The sequence below is a fragment of the Taudactylus pleione genome, unplaced genomic scaffold (assembly GCF_031769625.1).
Source record: "Taudactylus pleione unplaced genomic scaffold, aTauple2 ptg000372l, whole genome shotgun sequence".
NCBI classification, from domain to species: domain Eukaryota; kingdom Metazoa; phylum Chordata; class Amphibia; order Anura; family Myobatrachidae; genus Taudactylus; species Taudactylus pleione.
In genome coordinates, this window is record NW_028284773.1 from 13,573,544 (window position 1) to 13,594,134 (window position 20,591).

At 45.9% G+C, this 20,591-nt stretch overlaps 1 protein-coding gene across 3 annotated transcripts in view; it reads left to right on the forward strand.

Annotated features, from left to right (window-relative positions):
• ATP13A3 (ATPase 13A3) overlaps positions 1-20,591 on the forward strand; it is a 189,784-nt gene that overhangs the window by 138,993 nt on the left and 30,200 nt on the right. For all 3 annotated transcript variants that reach the window (XM_088444754.1, XM_088444753.1, XM_088444755.1), the window contains exons 16-18: positions 11,174-11,290; positions 12,840-12,857; positions 20,008-20,161. In XM_088444754.1, coding sequence (XP_088300880.1) covers positions 11,174-11,290; positions 12,840-12,857; positions 20,008-20,161 — 289 coding nt within the window. The remainder of the gene's footprint in view (positions 1-11,173; positions 11,291-12,839; positions 12,858-20,007; positions 20,162-20,591) is intronic.

Sequence of the window (20,591 nt, forward strand, 5' to 3'; positions counted from 1 at the left end):
CTCCGAAGGAGAGTTTTTGTAAGACTTACCCTTGTTAACTCTTTCTTCGAAGTCCATAGGGTCCACAGGGCACCCGCCCTGACGCACTTGGCTTCTATGGGTTTCTTTTCTTTGTCACTTATTTCCTTCTCTGTGTGAGTGAATAATTCTTCAGTGTACCAGTCTTCCTTCTTTTCTCTCCTCTCCTGCTACTGCCTTGGGCTTGTTAACAAAATTGAGTTGCCCTCAGGCTGTGGGCGGGGTATAGGGGGAAGGACCGGAGCATCCTGGGATTGAAAAGCTTTGCTGTTGGTGTTCGGTCCTCCAGGTCCCACCTACAGTACACCCCATAGTCTCCCTGTGGACCCTATGGCGAAGAAAGAGAGTTAACAAAGGTAAGTTTTACCATAACTCTCCTTTTTCCCCACGTGGAAAACCCTGGTGCAATGTGCGGTAACATAGAGATTGCGAGTAAAATGCAGAATCTATGGGTCTCAAGAGGGTGCATTTTAAACCAGACATTTCCTCACAGCTCCTGAGTGGTTGGGTACGGGATGCAGACTCTCGGGATCCCAGCGATCAGAATCCCGACGCCGTCATACAGACACCTCATAGTAACTTTCCTAACCCTAAACCTAACCCTCCCCACCCCTAGTGCCTAGACCTAACTCCCCCGCAGCCTAAACTAAACTACCCCCATAGCCTAATCTTAACCCTCCTCTTAACTCCACTACATACCGTTGGGATGCCGGCACTGGGATTCTGACTGGTGTCGGAATTCCGGCATTGGCATCCCAACATCCGGGATGTAAACTACTTCCCCTCCTGAGGCTGTGTGGAAAAGTGCAGTTTTGGGGCTTAACACGGGGGGATAGAGCAGTGGTTGCCAACCTTAATTTATGTGTGAGCTACTTTAGTAAACTGAAACCTCCTGAAGAGCTACTAAAATTGTAGAAACAATATCTGGCTAATAACCAAACCATTGAAGGTTATTTAATGAAAAATAAAAAATATGTTTCATGGAAAACAACATTGCATTTAATTATTAAAGTGATACTGTTGTAGTTTGTAAATAAAATTTAAGCACAGGCACATTTCACTGTTAATTACCGGCTCCAATGAGGTACGTGCAGTAGAGGAGTAAAAGATACTGTATAGGCAGGGCTGCTGTGTATAGGCAGGGCTGGGCGGGAGTCACTTGCTCCTCCGTAGCGTAGACACTGTGGGTGGAACCACAGGTAAGTATGTAAGGTGATTGCTGTAGAGGCTGCTGCAATCATCTGACTAGCTTCCCTGTGGCTCCACCCATGGCGTCGACACCACGGGGAGCACGTGTCAGAGGTCGCTTCCTTCGAGTTTACGCGGCAGTACTGCAGCTAGGTGAGCTACCAAAATTAAGACCGTGAGCTACCAGTAGCTCGCAAGCTACGGGTTGGAGACCACTGGGATAGAGGATCTCTTTTGAATAGGTCTGAGCCGACAATTAGATGTGTCCCTATAAATCTTTCCAGAGGTGTTACTTTACTATAAATAATCCCTTTACAATTCTTTGATGATGACAGGCTGTGTATACTAGTCTGCATTTTGTTTTTAAATCTAAGATGTTAATGCTTTTTTGTTTGCTTGGATACAGATGAATAATTATTTTTTCAATATGTTTATTTTGAAAACAATACAAAATAAAAATATATATATGTATTCAAAACATAATGCAATATAAAAACTGTACATAACAGGGACCAATCGTAAAAATTAATACAAAATATATAGAAAATAACTGAAACCATGTTCATTACAATTCTAACAAAATATATAAATATTTTTATATATATATATATATATATATATATATATTTAAAAGAAAAGAGAAAAATAAAAGCCAGAGATTTATAACCAGGTAAACATAAAGACAAAAGTGAAAGGTACAGGACTAAAGGGAATGGAGAAAGGTGGAAGAGTAGGAAGCCCCAGAATTCAAGTAGAGTGGATACTAGGGGCACGTTGTGATTCTGCAAGGACAGCTGAAAACACTCAGTCAGAGGGGAGAGAAGAAAGAAAGCCCAAGCTCAGGCAACATTTGTAAGGTAAGCTTGTGAGGATTGCCAGGTGCCAGGTAGCCATGAAATCCTGATTCTTCTCCGGGGTCACTCGAAGATCCTCCATTGGCATGTACATGTCAGTGCAAGTAAATAATTATTTAATGGTGGGAGGGTATGTAGACCACCAGTGATCCGGCATCACTTCGCTATTGAGGGATTTTATATGGAGTTTTTGTAGATAGCCATAGAGCCAGAGTAAAAGTTAAGAAGCCAGAAAGAGGGAGTAGAAGGGACCTCCGCATCCACTATCGACCTAGAGATGGATATGATCTGGTCCCAAAAAGGGCGCAAGAGCCGACAGTCAGACCAAATTTGTAGAGGGGAGCCAACTACAACGCCATCAAGTGTCTGGCACCCCAGGAAATATCTTGGCTAGAGTAAGGGAACATCTACATGTATACCAATGTGATAGAATCTTGAATTGAGTCTCGATCACAGAATAGCTTACAGAACTTGCAAATGTGTTCTGAAAGATCTTGGACCATTCATAATCTGTCAAGTCAAGCTGGGAGCAGGGTACGTATGTTCAATCAGGAGTTCATACCCCTTCGAGAGAGAATGCGTCGGATGTCTAGGAGCCAGACACGCTCTCAAAAGGGGCCAGGGGTCTGATGGAAGCCATGCGTAATTCCCTACTCTGTACAAAATGTTTCAATTGTAAATTCCTCCAAATCTCAGAAGGGGAAAGGTTCCATTTAGCCTGCAAAGCAGAGAAGGAAGACACACTCCTCTCCTCCACTAGCTGGCCAACTCTCCGCACATCTCGCTGCACCCAGTAAAGGCAGAGCTAGCGACTCCCAGGGAAAATCAGGATTATTAAACAAAGGGGTCATGGAGAGTTTAGAGGACATGCAGGATAATTTCCCCAGTCTATTCCAAAGGGCCAAAGTTGGGCCAAGATAAGATTGTAAGATGGGAAATAACAGGGACTTTGAACCTCCAGGGGTAAACCCACTACTTAATATCAGTCATTCAGGACCATTCCAATGTCCTACCCAGTATTATAGCATCGTCGTAAACTGAGAAGTGCGGCAGTTGAAGTCCCCCCATGTGTCTGCATCTAAAGAGGGTAGCATGTTGAAACCGTGATATCTTCCCCCACACGAAGTACCTCACGACATTGTGGAGATCACGAAACCAAGCCTTAGGGATGTGTATTGGCAATGTCTGAAGGAGATATAAAACCCTGGGTAGAATGTTCATTTTAACCACACTAACCCTGCCGAGCCATGAAAGCCATTTGATGCCTCAGTCTCTTAAGTTCAGAGCAAAGTGACGTTTAAAATTATCGTCAGAGGAGGGAGACATCAGTGTGCAATGTAACACCAAGGTATTTGAGACTGTCAGGATGCCAGGAGAAGGGAAAGGACTGTTTGAGACTATCTAAGGAATGAGGTGAAGTCGACGCATTCACTGCTACAGACTTAGAGAATTTAATCTTAAAATTGGAAAGGAGGCCAAATTTCTGGAACTCAGCCATCAGGTTGGAGATTGAAACAAACGGGTTAGACAGGACAGCCAGTAAATCGTCTGCAAACAGAGCTAGTTTATAATCGGCACCCGCCTCTTGCAGGCCGGAAATGTTAGGATTAAGCCGAATAGAGTTGGCCAGGGCCTCCATACATAGTATAAAAATAAGAGGGGAGAGAGGGCACCCCTGTCTAGTGCCATTGTATATTAAAACCGGTTCTGAGAGGGCCTCATTAATTATAATACGTAACCTGGGGGAGCAATAGAGTGCCAGTATGCGATGAAAGTCAACCGGGCCAAGGTCCAGGTGCTTCAAAACCCCTCCCATAAAAACCCAGCTAATCTTATGAAACGACTTCTCGGCATCAGTGGACAAGGTCACCACTGGGACAGAGCCAGCAGAAGCCAAAATTACCAAGTCTATAGTCTTGGTGGTGGTGTTCGGGCTTCCCTCCCAGGCACAAAACCCACTTGATGATATTAGGTTAGGGAGCAACAACTTGAGCCTATTAGCAATCAATTTTGCAAATAGCTTAACGTCCGTATTCAGAAGGGATATCGGGCTGTAGCTGGCACCCTGGACCGGGTATTTACCCGCCTTTGGTATAACTGTAATGTGGGCTTCTAAGGATTGGGGGGAGAGCCCACACACCCCTGTCACTGCATTAAAGGCCGTGAGCATTTTTGACAAAAGGGAATCCTTAAAGAGTTTGTAATAAGATACGATAAAGCCATCTGGGCCTGGGCTTTTACCAGAAGGCGTATCCTTAAGGGCCATTTCAAGCTCTGGAAAGGAGAACGAATCCAACCAGACACTTTCCTCCTTCGGCAACCGAGGGAGACCAGCATATTAATTTTTTTTTTTTAACAGCAGCACAGTGTTTAGAGATTCAGGTCCGTCCTATTATGGTTTGTCATTTGTGCCCACTTCTCCTGTCTACTAACCAGGTATTTAAAGTGAGATTGGTGGGGAGCATATAGAAGCTTCTGTACCCTCCACCTCAATCAACAAAAAACAAACAGTTTCCTTATCATTAGTCTTTATTAATCATTTGAAATGGGTTCAGACATTGAAATATTTTTTGGGTCTTCTAATGTGACTGTACTTATTTTGCCATTGCAAACAGACTAGCACCCACCCCTTGAAAATGTTCTTTCTACATCAGGGTCCATAGGGTATCCACAGGATACCTTGGGGTATAGGTGATGACGTCAGGCATCGGGCATCATAGAGTTAAGTTTTCAGCCTCCCAGGATGCACTAGGGTTCCCCTCCTATACCCCGCCCCCGAGCCAAGGCATCTCAGTTTCGTTGGTGCCCGGCTCGGAGTCGGAGTACCTGTTTAGAGGGGGGCTAAGGATTAGCCCCTGAAGTTTTCTTCAAGGCAGCTGTGGCTGCCCATCTGGAAGTACAGCATGGACAGTCACTACTGACGTCCATGCTGTCTTCCCTACACCCCCACCGGTACCAGAACGCCGGTACTGATCCGGGGATGCTGGTAAGCATCTGGGGTCACAGCTAGTGGTGACCCCAGATGTTTTGGACCATGGCCGGATTCAAGGGGGGCAGCAGGTAAGCAGCGGTGGGTCCCCGCTGAAACATGGTCCTTAGTCCCCTGGCAGGGGGCTCCCTGGGGACTGGCTGCAGCGTGGAGCCAGGTAACAAACCTGCGCTTCCGCTACCCCCCTGGGACAGCGGACTGTAGCTGAGCGGTAGCGCTGCGGTGTTCAGGGGTTAATTGCATGCCAGGGGAGCGCGCCTACCCTGTACACAGCCGGCGCCTCCCCCGCTGCACACCGCCCTCTCTGCACCTGCCGATTGGCCCTGTGGCAGCGCTCCTCCCCCAGGCCGGCCTCCTCTCTGCTCCTCGGTGGCCATCTTTATGGAAGCATGGTGAACGCTGCTGGAAGCTGCTGATCGGTGGCATCGTGGTCTGGGTCCCCCGGCATACCTCTCCTCCGTTGGAACAGGTCTGTGTATGCAGCTCTGTGTCCTACCAGGCCCTGTGTCTGCGTAGTTGAGGATCAGCGCTGATGGTGCAGGGATTAATTTCTTTGCATTGTATGTGACTGCTGCTAGCGTCTGCTGCTCGTACTTTCAATTTCTACTGTCAGCTTTTTCACTGTCCCTGCTCTTCTTCTGCTAAAGCCCTTGCGGTGCGATGATTGCAGGGCGGTTCTCCCACTATCCTAACGAGTATCAGTGAGAGGGGTCACATACTTGCCATCATGTCTGAGAGTGATTTCCCTCTCCAGCTTCTGTGGACTACGTGCAAGGTACCTATAGCGGAGGGGGAGGGTAGCGCGGAGGGGCTATGTCGGCAGTGTTTTTTATTGGCGCGACCAATTACTGTCACGGCTCCGGTACAGGAACCGCCCTGGGCTTGTTTGGCCAAAGCGCTTACAACCCTAGTGGGCCAGTTAGCTCCGCAACCTGCGTTCTCTCAGATGGGATTGTCCCAGCAGTCAGTGGTGTCGTCACCCTTGCAGGGGTTCCTTAGACAACTGATGGTACCCCACAGTATATCCCTATTTCCCCTCCTCAGGTCTCTCAGGAGCCTGCGTGGGTTAATTCGCTGACAAGCTCTGTACAGCATTTGTCGGACGTGTTACAAGGGGAGTCTGTGTTGCGGCCTCACAAGCGGCCGGTGGCATCTCTGTCTGCTCCTTATGAGGATGACGACGGGACGTCCAATGATGGGGAGATTCTGGATCTTTCTAACCAAGAACCTCCCCGTACTAAAGAGTTGGACGCTAAGTCTAAGGTTTATATTCCTGGCCTTATTCGTGCAGTCCGCACAGCTTTCGTTATTGAGGATGATGATCCTCTGGTGTCAAAGTCCAAATATGCCTTTTTCAAGGATATTAAGGGTTACGCCACAGTGTTTCCTCTTTCGGGTCAGTTAGTAGACCATTTAGAGGAGGCGTGGAAACATCCTGGCAAACGGTATCAGCCTCAAAGACGTTTAGCGGTGGCTTATCCGTTTGCGGACAATTATTTCTCTAAGTGGGAATCCCCTCCTCAGGTGGATTCTCATGTGACACGCCTAGTCCGAAGTGCCACATTACCCATGCCCTCCATGTCACCGTTGAAGGATGCTACGGACCGTAAGGTGGAGATCTGCCTGAAGTCCATTTATTCCCTTGCTGGGGGGGGGGGCATCCAGACCGGCTATGGCCGTATGTTGGGTAGCCAGAGCTATGGAGCGCTGGGCCGATAGTTTGGAGGCGTCTTTGGATTCCGACTATTCGGCTGAACAGTCCGAGTTGATAGGCAATCTCCGGGATTCGGCTACTTACATCAATGAAGCGGCCTTGGATATTAGTACCCTCACTTCTCGCATTTCCTCGGCAGCTGTGGCTGCTCGTCGCACCTTATGGTTGCAATCCTGGAAGGCGGACGCTGATTCCAAAAAGGGATTGGAAGCTTTGCCATTTAATGGAGAAGTCCTCTTTGGTCCGGATCTGGACAAAATTGTGGCCACGCTGGCGGCAGCCAAATCTGCATGTCTCCCGTCTGCTGCGGTCCCTTCCAGTTCGGGTACATCGTCCTTTCGGCACAGTCCTTTCCCAGACAGGCTGGGCCCAAGAAATCGGCCAAGCCCAGGAAACAGGCCTGGAGTACCAGACGTCCGGCCCCTAACTGCCTTACAGTCCGGTCCTCCCTTTGGGGGATCCCAAAGTGGGAGGCCACCTGCTGCAGTTCGCCCAGTATTGGTCTGCAACTACGACAGATACTTGGGTTCACGAGGTGGTTTCTCACGCCCTCTCCTTTCGGCACAGGCCCCCATCCCGATTCTTCACCACGGGTCTTCCCTTAGACCAGACCAAAGCCATGGAACTGCGGAAGGTTTTGCACACACTGCTCCAGGCTGGAGTTATGGTGCCTGTTCCATTCTCCCAGAGGGGCCAGGGTTTCTATTCCAATCTATTTTTGGTGCAGAAACCCAATGGGTCGTACTGTCCGATTCTCAACCACAAGGCCCTCAACAAGTCCTTGCGGGTGCCGCGGTTTTGGATGGAGACCCTACGGTCCATCATTCTGGAGCGTGGTGTCGTTGGACATACAGGACGCTTACCTGCATGTCCCTATTCTTTTGCGTCACCAACAGTTCCTCAGGTTTGCAATCCGCAACGATTACTTTCAGTGCCGGGCGTTACCTTTTGGCCTGGCGACAGCACCACGTGTATTCACCAAGGTTATGGCGGTCATGGCGGCGTCCCTGCGGCTGCAGGGAGTCCGCTTGTTGGTAGCAGGGTCTCCTGAGCTCCTTCTACGCCACTTGGATTTGACAATTGCAGTACTGCAACGCCACGGCTGGTTGATAAACTGGCAAAAGTCCACCCTGATCCCGTCTCAGAGGATTCTGCACCTCGGAGCCTTATTGGACTCCAGTCAGCAGAGGATCTTTGTGACGGGGAAAAGATCTCTGCCTTGCAGTTGAGGGTGCGCAGCTGTCTGCAGAGTCGCCGTGTGTCTCTACACTCAGCGATGAGATTACTGGGCTCCATGGTGTCAGTATTCAACATGGTGGAATATGCCCAGTTTCACTCCAGACCTCTGCAGCAATTGATCCTGTCCAAATGGAATGGACTGCCTCAGAGTCTAAAATCCCAGACGATGCTGCTCACTCCGGAGGTTCGCCTGTCCCTTGCCTGGTGGTGGCAGACGACCCATCTCAACAAGGGACGTCCGTTTTGGGTGGAGAACTGGGTCCTATTGACAACTGACGCCAGCCTTCGGGGCTGGGGAGCGGTCACGGGTCCACACTTGTTCCAGGGCAGATGGACTCAGGCGGAAACGGAGCTTCCAATAAACATCTTGGAACTCCGCGCCGTTTTGAATGCTCTCACGCAGGCACAGCTGGTTCTCCAAGGTCACCCCGTGCAGGTCCAGTCGGACAACGCCACCTCCGTGGCCTACATAAATCGTCAAGGAGGAACCCGAAGTCGGGCGGCACTCCTAGAGGTGTCTCGCATTCTAGTCTGGGCGGAGCGCAATCTCCCGGCCATATCAGCAGTATTCATCCCGGGAGTTCTCAACTGGGAGGCGGACTTTCTCAGTCAACAGGACGTTCATCCGGGAGAATGGTCCCTGCACCAGGACGTCTTTCAACTTCTGCTGGGCAGGTGGGGTCTTCCAGAGATCGACCTCATGGCGTCACGGCACAACAACAAGTTGCCGGTGTACGGGTCTCGTACAAGAGACGAAAAGGCGTCTCTGGTGGATGCTCTGTCCGTCCAGTGGATGTTCCGGTTTGCTTATCTATTTCCTCCGTTTTCCCTTCTTCCCCAGGTAATCCGGAAATTCAAACAGGAAGGAGGAACGCTCTTGTTGATAGCTCCCGCGTGGCCCAGGAGGCACTGGTTCTCAGACCTTCAGGGTCTGTCCGTGGACAGTCCTCTGCGGTTGCCGCTGCGACCTGACCTACTGTCTCAGGGTCCTTGTCTTCACCCGGACCTGACTCGGCTGTCTTTGACGGCGTGGCTGTTGAGACGGCCATGTTAAGGTCCAGGGGGTTTTCCAGCTCTGTAGTACGAACTATGCTAAGAGCTCGGAAGCCTTCTTCTGCAAGACTATACCATCGTGTGTGGCATACGTTCTTCTGGTGTCTGCCGAGAGGTTATGCACCTCGGGAGTTCCGTCTGTCTAGGGTGTTGGCTTTCCTACAGGCGGGACTAGACCATGGGCTTCGCCTTGCTTCTCTGAAGGTGCAGGTGTCTGCCCTGTCCGTCTGGTTCCATCGTATAATTGCTACAATCCCTGATGTGCGCACCTTTATGCAAGGTGTTCTTCGAAGCCTTGGGATTTAGCTGTGGTCCTGAGGGCTCTCCAGGGACCGCCGTTTGAACCACTGGGCTCAGTGGACCTTAAATGGCTGACAGCTAAAACAATTTTCCTTCTGGCCATCGCTTCGGCCAGACGTGTTTCTGACTTAGGGGCTATATCCTGTAGACCCCCTTTCCTGATTTTTCATGGGAACAGGGCAGTGCTGCGCACTCGTCCTGAATTTCTTCCCAGAGTTGTTTCACGTTTCCATATCAACGAGGAAATCGTTGTGCCGGCTTTTAACTCACCCGACCTTTCAGTGGGTGAGGCCACTTTGGACATTGTGCGGGCCTTAAGGATTTATGTTGACCGCACTTCTTCGTTTAGGAAGTCTGACGCCTTGTTTGTCCTCTATGGTTTCCGTAAAAAGGGTTGGCCTACTTCAAAGCAGACTTTGGCAGGTTGGATTCGTATGGCCATTTCAGAAGCTTATCTTCATGAAGGCCTTCCAGTTCCTTCCTCTGTGAGGGCTCATTCCACTAGGTCTGTGGGTCCTTCGTGGGCAGGTCGACGTGGTGCCTGGGCAGGTCGACGTGGTGCCTCGACAGTCCAGATCTGCAAGGCTGCCACGTGGTCCTCTGTCCATACCTTTGTGAGGTATTATGCATTTGACACCTTTGCCTCTCAGGATGCTTCCTTCGGGCGGCGGATTCTCCTTTCAGCACAGGAGCGTCCCCACCCTTGAAGGATACTCCTTTGGGACATCCCCAAGGTATCCTGTGGATACCCTATGGACCCTGATGTAGAAAATATGAGATATGGTAAGAACTTACCTTTGTTATCTCTATTTCTACGAAGTCCATAGGGTTCCACAGGACTCCCGCCCTGTCGCACCTGTGCTGCAGATGGGGTTTACTCTGGTCACCGGTTTTTCCTTCTCCTTCTGGTGAGAATGTGATTCTTGTGTGTGTCCAGATCTTTTTTCTCTCTCTTCCTTCTCCTTCTCCGGCCTATGGCTTGGTACGTAACTGAGATGCCTTGGCTCGGGGGCGGGGTATAGGAGGGGGACCCTAGTGCATCCTGGGAGGCTGAAAACTTAACTCTATGGTGCCCGATGCCTGACGTCATCACCTATACCCCAAGGTATCCTGTGGAACCCTATGGACTTCGTAGAAATAGAGATAACAAAGGTAAGTTCTTACCATATCTCATATTTTTTTGACCAGTTCTCTGATAAGCCACATTTTTACTGACGCATTGATTCTATAATATATATATAGAAAAAGTGAAAATTACCATCTTGAGAAAATAGGTCTAAGCAGTGTATGTAGTAAAAATATTGATATTCAGAATGTTGACATGGTCTGAATGTCGACAACTCATGTACAGATGTGTCCTGCTTCATCGTTGGTGCCGCGACTTGGTGTGGCACGCTTGCCACGAGTCGAGTACATGCAATGTGCACTGTGTTTGCATCCGCTATCCATAGGATTGCATGGGACGAATGCTGGCGCAAACTGGCGTCCTGTGGTTACGCGGCAAATAACATGCCACGATGCGTGCATATGCATGGACTCATCTGTAGGTGTTAGGCTGCAGTTAGAGCTTAAATTAATGAAAAGCGTTGTGTCAGCGTACAGACTTATGACATTCACAAGGTGGCAATGTTGGCATGTCATTGTTTTAAAGTAGTCAAGAGAAACCTGCAAACTTATGTATAAAGCATAATGCAATGCTGTAGATAGTTGATATATTGACTCGAGCTGGAAGTATTGTAGAAATAAAGAATCTTACACTTTGTACTTTCCACAGCTGTTTAGCACCAAGTGGTCACTGACCTACTTTTTTCTGCCCAGATTCTGGAGGAAGCCACCGAGGAGGAGACTGCACTGCACAATAAGATAATGCCAACAGTTGTTAAACCTCCAAAACAACCTACCACTGAGCACAAACCTGCAGGCAGCGAGGAAATGGTATGGCTATTATTTCACCTGTTCCTGAGCTGTAATTCTCCATGTGCTGTAAATTGTAAATATATGCTAAGAGGTGTAGTCAAAAAATTCTGCTTAAACTTATTTTTTAAGACCATTTGATCCACCCCCAAACGTCTGTCTCTGCAAGTGGTGCCCAGTGTACAAAGCACCTAAGCCAATTATACCTGTCTGTATTGCTAAACCTCCTCTTTTAATGTACTGTTTAAAGTTTGAACATATGAATGTTTCTATACACAACAGAGTAACTGTGTATTATGATTTTGTGGTGTATTGGTGAAACCGGGCGCTCCTGTTGAGGGTAAGCGGGCCGTGAATGGTAATGGGTTTTCCCTAGTGAAAACCAAAGTCTGAATTATGTGTCTAAAGGTAGGTAATTACCATGTATTTAGGCGCTCCTCAACATAAATGCTGTGACGGAGTCGACCGTATAGATGACATAGGTCAGTGTAGACATAAAATAAAATTTATTAATGAATACAAGGTGATGCATGGAATATAAATGCATACAGTCAAGACGTGCTGTAGATTCAAAAGGGATGAGAATTCACAGAATCAGTTGATAAATACTGGGTGAGGCAGAAAAATGGTATCTGCCATGGACATTAGACATATGCAATAGGTGAATTATATATATTGTGGATGAATCAAGGCATGAAACATAAGACAAATGACAGGTCTGGTGAGTTCTGATTGCAGCAGGAAATGTGACTCCTGTTTTTAAAATAAGCACTATCGTGCAATGTACAAATAAATGGTAATAATTGTACACTTGGTAGTAGGCAAAAAAGTACAGGATATCATACCCGGTGGGTGATGGGGAGCCAGCGGGTGTTGAATTGCAGGGTGCCCGGGTTGCCCTGCAAGGCTCCTTACGCTTTACCCAAACGGAAATCAGATCCTGTGGAAAAAGTCCAGAGTCCTTGGAAGTGATTACAGGTGTAGGCAATCAGAACTCACCAGACCTGTCATTTGTCTTATGTTTCATGCCTTGATTCATCCACAATATATATAATTCACCTATTGCATATGTCTAATGTCCATGGCAGATACCATTTTTCTGCCTCACCCAGTATTTATCAACTGATTCTGTGAATTCTCATCCCTTTTGAATCTACAGCACGTCTTGACTGTATGCATTTATATTCCATGCATCACCTTGTATTCATTAATAAATTTTATTTTATGTCTACACTGACCTATGTCATCTATACGGTCGACTCCGTCACAGCATTTATGTTGAGGAGCGCCTAAATACATGGTAATTACCTACCTTTAGACACATAACTGTGTATTATATCTAAGTATGTTAAGTTTAAAAATTGATATAAGTATCCATCATGGTTCTTGACACCAACAGTCTGTCTTAATGCTATATATCTTATTTTGTACAAATCAACTCTTGAATAGATCTTTCTGTACCAATGCTGATTTTCATATTTTATTAATTGTATCAATAGTTTAGGAAATTAAAAAAACATATATGGTCAGTTATTTGAATATTCTAATGTTGCTATTTTTCTTTTCCCAGGAACTATTTGAATTGCAGGTAAGTGTTTTTTATACACTGTTGTTGACTTCAGAATGTAGTTCCTGATACACTTTTTAGCATTTGGTTCATAATTTCAATGGATTATGTTGACTTCATGATTCAAATTTAAACTTAACCTTTCTCATCATCACCCATTTGCTTGCTTTGCATGAGCCTATCCCATTGAATCATGTTTCCACTGCATCATTATTACACTACTCAGGCACATGATTCCACAGCATCGCTCTGACATATTTTAGAAACTGATGGAAATTATTAAATATTATCTGTACAGAGTCACTTACCTGACACATTTCTCCATGCTTTCATGGGACCACAATTATTCCCATTCTTCTACAGCACCGTCCTGACATATTTTCCCATGCGACTACAGTATGGTCCATAGTGGCATTTTCCCATGCCACTACTGTATCATCCTTACACATTTTCCCATGCCACTACTGTGCCTCCCTGACACATTTTCCCATGTTTCTACTCTACCGCCTGACACTTTTTTCCCATGTTTCTACTGTACCGCCTGACACATTTTCCCATGTTTCTACTGTACCGCCTGACACTTTTTCCCATGTTTCTACTGTACTGCCCTGACACATTTTCCCATGCCACTACTGTACCGCCCTTACACATTTTCCCATGCCACTACTGTACTGCCCTGACACATTTTCCCATGCCACTACTGTACCGCCCTTACACATTTTCACATGCCACTACGGTACTCCCTGACACATTTTCCCATGTTTTTACTGTACCACCCTTACACATTTTCCCATGTTTCTACTGTACTGCCCTTACACATTTTCCCATGCCACTACTGTACCTCCGACACATTTTCCCATGTTTCTACTGTACTGCACTGACACATTTTCCCATGTTTTTACTGTACCTCCGACATATTTTCCCATGCCACTACTGTACCTCCGACTCATTTTCCCATGTTTCTACTGTACCGCCCTTACACATTTTCCCATGCCACTACTGTACCTCCGACACATTTTCCCATGTTTCTACTGTACTGCCCTGACACATTTTCCCATGTTTCTACTTTACTGCCCTGACACATTTTCCCATGTTTCTACTTTACTGCACTGACACATTTTCCCATGTTTCTACTGTACCACCCCGATACAGTTTCCCATGTTTCTACTGTACTGCACTGACACATTTTCCCATGTTTCTACTGTACTGCTCTTACACATTTTCCCATGTTTTTACTGTACCTCCGACATATTTTCCCATGCCACTACTGTACCTCCGACTCATTTTCCCATGTTTCTACTGTACCGCCCTTACACATTTTCCCATGCCACTACTGTACCTCCGACACATTTTCCCATGTTTCTACTGTACTGCCCTGACACATTTTCCCATGTTTCTGCTTTACTGCACTGACACATTTTCCCATATTTCTACTGTACCACCCCGATAGTTTCCCATATTTCTACTGTACTGCACTGACACATTTTCCCATGTTTCTACTGTACTGCTCTTACACATTTTCCCATGCCCCTACTGTATCTCCGACACATTTTCCCATGTTTCTACTGTACCACCCTGATACAGTTTCCCATGTTTCTACTGTACTGCCCTGACACATTTTCCCATGTCACTACTGTACCACCCTGACACATTTTCCCATGCTTGTACTGCACTGCCCTGACACATTTTCCCATGCCACCTTGGCAACGCTTTAACACGTTTCCCCGTGCTTCTTCCTCGCAGATCTGACACATGTTTCCACAGCACCCATTTGACACAGGTGGCCATTCTTCCACTGACACATTTCTTCATGCTTTTCCATCACTGGTCTGACACAGTTTCCCCCACTTCCAGCTCTCCGCTCTGACTAGTTCTCTCCAAATTTTCCCACCCCTGAATCCACCCCACCCATTTCACACACATTTTGCCTAGCTTCCAGGACACTGCTTTCACACAATAATCCAGACTTTTATGTCACTGGTGTGGTCTGACACATGCTCCCACACTTCTATGGTAATGCTCTGACTTGTTTCCTCCTGCTTCTACTGCACTGCTTTGACACGCATCCCCACAATTGGCAAAACACTGCTTTGGCACATTTTCACATGCTTTTTTTTTATGTTGGTGTGTGTTTACAGCCACATTTTTTAAGGTCTAAGGGGCTGATTCAGCAGAGGACGGAATTGCAAAGCCGCACTCAAGCAGTGTCAAGTGTCTGACACCCCCTGCTGCATTTACGATCCCAGTACTGCTACCAACGACACAGTCTGGCATAATCATCACGACCATCGGATCGCAATTGTGTCCTGTGCCTGCCACTCCTGGAAAATGGGGGTGACACATCCCCTGTTTCCGGGAATGCTGGCTGTCCCCTCACTGCCCCATAAATGCCTCTGCTTGCCAATCAGGCACAGGCATAGCGGGGCTGCGTGCGATCACACACAACCTGTTCTTCACATGCGCAGAACGTGTCTTACAAACACGTAGATTTTCCGATAATCGGAAATCTGCGTTTATCGCAGCTCTTATGTGTTGCACACAGATATACAGGTGTCGCATATCAAATTAATCAGCACCGTCTGCTGGTGCATCCTAGTTGCATCGCATTGCAACTCAGACACATTTTTGGCAAAGAGAGATGCCCAATGCTAGCAGAGTAGCACGGGACCTGGCAGCTCACTCACACCAGGCAAGTCGCGCTGTGTGGTGTATTAAGGCTAGATGTATGAGGACATATCTGTAGTTGTAGGTATAACTTCCTATGATACAAAAAGTAATTGCTGGTCAAAATCATGTTTAACAAATAATGATTCAAACCAATGTCAGGGCCACTGTATAAAGGGTTATCTGTAATTAACATTTATATTGTTGACAACATCTCAATGTTAGGAATTACAAAGGCTAGTAATATCAATACTGCACAGAATGATTGGACTGGGTATATTGGATAGGGCCCGTAATTTGTGAGAAAAATAGTCGTGTCAAGTAAATATTTGGGGTGTGCTACAATACATGGTATAGATTGTAAGCTTGCGAGCAGGGCCTTCCTACCTATATATCTTGTCTGTTATTACCCAGTTTTGTTCTATTAATGTTGACAATTGTAAAGCGCAATGGAATATGCTGCGCTATATAAGAAACTGTTAATAAATAAATAAAATAATAGTGTATTAAAGTACACTGAAACAGAAAACCCCAGGCAGAGATAATCGCACGGCCCGGGGGATTTTCAATACACTTATGTACCCTAGACAATGTATTTAACACTGGTATTACAGGGTCCTTCAGTATCAAAGTGTCTCACAACGCCTGGGTAATCCTACCATCATCTACAGCAGGGATGGGGAACCTCAGGCCCGGGGGCCATATAAGGCCCCTGGAATCATTTGGTCTGGCCCTCTGAGCTTTTTTCTACTAGCCTCATCTGGCTTGAAGGGTGCCTCGAATGGCACCCTGCAGCCAGAATCTATGCAACAATACCACCTGGAGCATTCTTAGGACACTTCAGACGGTCACAACGCTGCCCTTACAGCTCCCTGGAGCATCCTCAGGATGCTCTGGGCATTGCTGTAATCACCGGCGATTGTGACCCCGCCCCTGTGTGATGTCACACGGAGGGGGCATGGCCTGCACCGGGCCCGCAAATGATGTTTTATATATATATATATTAGGGGTGAGCGGATTCAGTTCTACTCGGTTCCGTTCGGTTTTAAAAACCGAATCTTATTGGCTATCCAAAACTCGTGACAGCTGATACCCAATAAGATTCGGTTTTTAAATCCAAACGGAACCGAGTAGAACCGAATCCGTTCACCCCTAAAATATATATATATCTCAAAATGGCCCGCGGCAGAAAAAAGGTTCCCCACCCCTGATCTACAGCACCATGTAAACACACCTAAACGATATATCTGCAGTCTGTGCAGAACATATGTTCTGCATACAGACTGCCCGATCTGTCGTGAATGATGTCACAACTGGGCGGGCATTTACATGCACCCGCCCAGTTGAGCTGTCGATCGCTGCCAGCCAATGCAGCAAGTGTACGGGCGGTAGTCTGACCTCCCATACACACAGCACGATGCCCCAATATATCTGTAGATCACAAGAGGTAACAAAGTATTTCTTTATCCTGTGCATCTGCTATGAAGCACAACCAACGTGATATATCTGTGAACTACGTAGTTCAGACATATCGCTGGTACACACTGGCCGATGCACATACGATATATCGCCGTTCAATTGAACGGCTGATATGTCAGTAAGCGTGTACCCAGCATTAGACAATTCCTGGCTAGAGGACTGTGACGGATCCACATCAAGCTGTCTGTGCACAAACGTATCAGATCGTTGAGGTTCAATTTCAGGTTCATACAGTACCACAACTTGTACTAGAATGGCTCCGCCCTTGTCCCCAAGGCGGATAACAATGTCCGTGTACGATGCTAAATCCTGTGGGGCTTTAAACTTGCCAGCAAACTAATTATTCCGTGTCGCACAACCAGATGTTGCTGATACAGGAAGTTAACAAACATCATGTTCAACTTCCGACTAAGACTTAATGGTGGCATTGCTGGATGTAGGCTCAAACGTAGACTTATGTAGCAACTTATGAAGTTGCTAAGAAATATCATTCAAGGCTAGCTGCAATGGAGGTGAGTTAAGGCCATTATAATTTCACTTTAGTTGGCGATTGAGACTGTATTTTTCAACCTCCCATTTCATGCCCTCAAACCATGTGGTTGGCACAAAGAACAGTCCTCGACTGAGATCTCACAGGCAGTCAATGGGTGGGGTGATTAATTAAAGACAAATGTCTCCGAGGCAGGGGCGGCCTCCCAGCTCTTGTCAGCCGCAATCCTTGACCACCTCTCCTCGTAACGCCACTAATATTGTCCGAGTCACTGGTGGTGTTATCATGAGTGGAATCAGATTCTGCAAAAAATCTCCTATGACCCCCAAATAGGGGAATGTTTGCATTCACCAAGGCCACCACTGATCCAATGGTAAGCCCAATTCTGTTCATAGTCTGAAATAACTTTCATCAATGTCTTACTTGATTCCGTTTTTTCTTTCACAGCTGCCCATAACTGTTTAAACCACCAGGTGGCAGTATCTTTTCATAATCTTTTCTGATTATTATTTTATATTATTTAATATAGTATTTACTTATGTATGTAAATTGTGTATATAATGGTTTATTGCAACATGCTAAAAAAAAAAAAAAATGCTGTATACTTAAGACTGTAGGTGTCACACTCCTAAAGCTATGGTGTTAACATGAGCAAGTAGTTCGAAAAAAAAAATATATATATATATATATATATTTCAAATTCAGCATGCAAATGTGTAATTCCAAAGGATGTCTTTACCCACTTTGCTGTAAGTTCATTGGGCAATGATTTGTGGGCTCGTACATTCATTTTGTGAGTAATAAACCACATAAACTTCCAACAAGACCCAATGTACCAGTGACAGTAAAAGTAATTTTCTTTTAAGTGGTTTTTCTAGGTCTTGCTTGTATAATAAAGATAGTAAGAGCTCTCCTTTATGGGAAAGTATTTTTTTGTAGTGATTTAATTATTTTGTTATCTTTGAATCTTAATATTTTTATATCATTCTCCTACTATGTCTGAGAAGTGATCTAAGTTTGAATTGTCCGTGTGCCTGATGCACTCCAGCTGCAGATTTTGTGAAGTTGCCCAGAGTGCAGCTGAAATCACTTGTCTGTAATGGTCACAAAAGCTGCTCACAAGCCTCCCTGCAGGCTCATCCATTATATTGTATATTATATGATGTTTATCCACCATTTTTACAATACCATACAGTAGATCATAAACAGAGGTGAACATTCTCTTGGTTAGGCCCTCTACCCCTTTTATATTTTTCTGGTTTTCTATGACCTATGTTTTTGTGAAAAATAAAAATCTTCACTGTTCGGGAGAAGAAAGCGCAGGACTTGAGTGGGAAAGCTGGTGAGCTAATAGTACAAACATTCAGCTTTGGAAGAGGACAGATCTGAGCAGTAAATTGTTCCTTCAGTAGCCATGTGGTGATCTGCAGCCACAGGATTTACAGGCTAGTGGAGTGTTCTAATGGTTTATTTTAGGATCCATCACAAATCATTGAGCTGAGAGTTTAGGAAGCTTTCTAGTTTTAACTGAACAGCAAAGAGATTTAAGGAATGGTTTGAAAATATTTTACCTCATTGCATGCAGTAAAGAAGTCCCTTATTCTTTAGCTGTGATTCCTCTCCCAGAGATTAGCAGAACTGAGGCTCCGAACCATGGACCACACCGTTTTTAATACTTTAGGACAGGGGTGGGGAACCTATTTTCTGCCGAGTGCCATTTTGCTATATATAACATTATCACGGGGCTGGTGCAGGCCACGCTTCCTAGGTGTGAGGTCACACTTGGGCAGGGCCACAATGGCCGGTGATTACAGCAATGCCCGGAGCATCCTCAGGGGCTGTAAGGGCAGCGGTGTGACCGTCTGAAGCATCCTAAGGACGCTCCAGGCGGCACTGCTGCATAGATTCTGGCTGCAGGGTACCATTCTAGGCATCCTGCTAACCAGATGAGGCTAGCAGAACAAAGCTGAGAGGGCCAGACCAAATTATATAAGGCCCCCGGGCCTGAGGTTCCCCATCCCTGCTTTACGAAAATGATGTAATATGTTTGTGATTCTTTTTTATTGATGCGGCTAAGCAAAAATGGCAAAAATATTTAAAGTGTACTGTTCATAGCTAGAGATATAGGTTTCATACTTTTGTTCGTGTGTATTCCACATTTTGTTGTACACTGTACTGTAGCTTGTTCAGCTTACCTGTGTTTATCCCTCTTATAATTTCTCAATGGTAGCAGCTGTCTTCCCTTTTGCAATGCTGGGCAGTATATTATTTTATTAATAACATACCCAGCAGCTAAACTATATGTCACTATAATGCTGTTCTCCGACTCTTATATTAATGTTCAGTTATTCAAGTTTGCATAATGGAAGCACCTCAGAACAGTCTGTTATTTGGTAAAAACAAGTTTTTTATTTGCATACAAATTATACATTGCTATTCTCATATTATATTTCATCTAATTTTGCTTTGAAAGTTAATGGAATAGTTTTCGCTCAGTGTAACCTTAGTCGGTGTTTTCTTTTTATTCCCTACCTGCAGACCTCATATGAGATCGGAATTGTACGCCAGTTTCCTTTCTCTTCAGCTTTGCAGCGTATGACAGTTGTTGCCAAAGTTCTAGGAGAGAAACGGATGGATGCATATGTGAAAGGGGCCCCAGAAGTGGTAGCTAGCCTCTGCAAACCAGACACAGGTGAAGAACAAAATTTCTTTCATTAAACAGAATTGGACCATTTGGTTTTGCAAGTACCATACTTTTGTAATCAGATTAAAATTGTTACATTTTGGGGTTATAACAGATCTTGTCTAATGGGTTGTGCTTTAATCGGTAAATATATGCAGTGATTGGGTGGCCAGTTTGATAATTTTAGGTTAAATTGCCCAGAAATCATTGCGCACCTGATTACAGTTGATATTAAGCTGGGTACACACTAAATCGACGGGTCGTTGGTTTGTATACACACTTACCAATTCATCTGAGCGATGTGTCGGGCTTGACAGTTCAAATGGGCTGGCATTTAATCGCCTGCCCAGTCGAGCTGTCAATCACTGCCAGGTCCTGCAGCACGTGTACGGGCAATGGGCAGGTCACCTTTACACACCAGCAGGTGGCCGATATATCG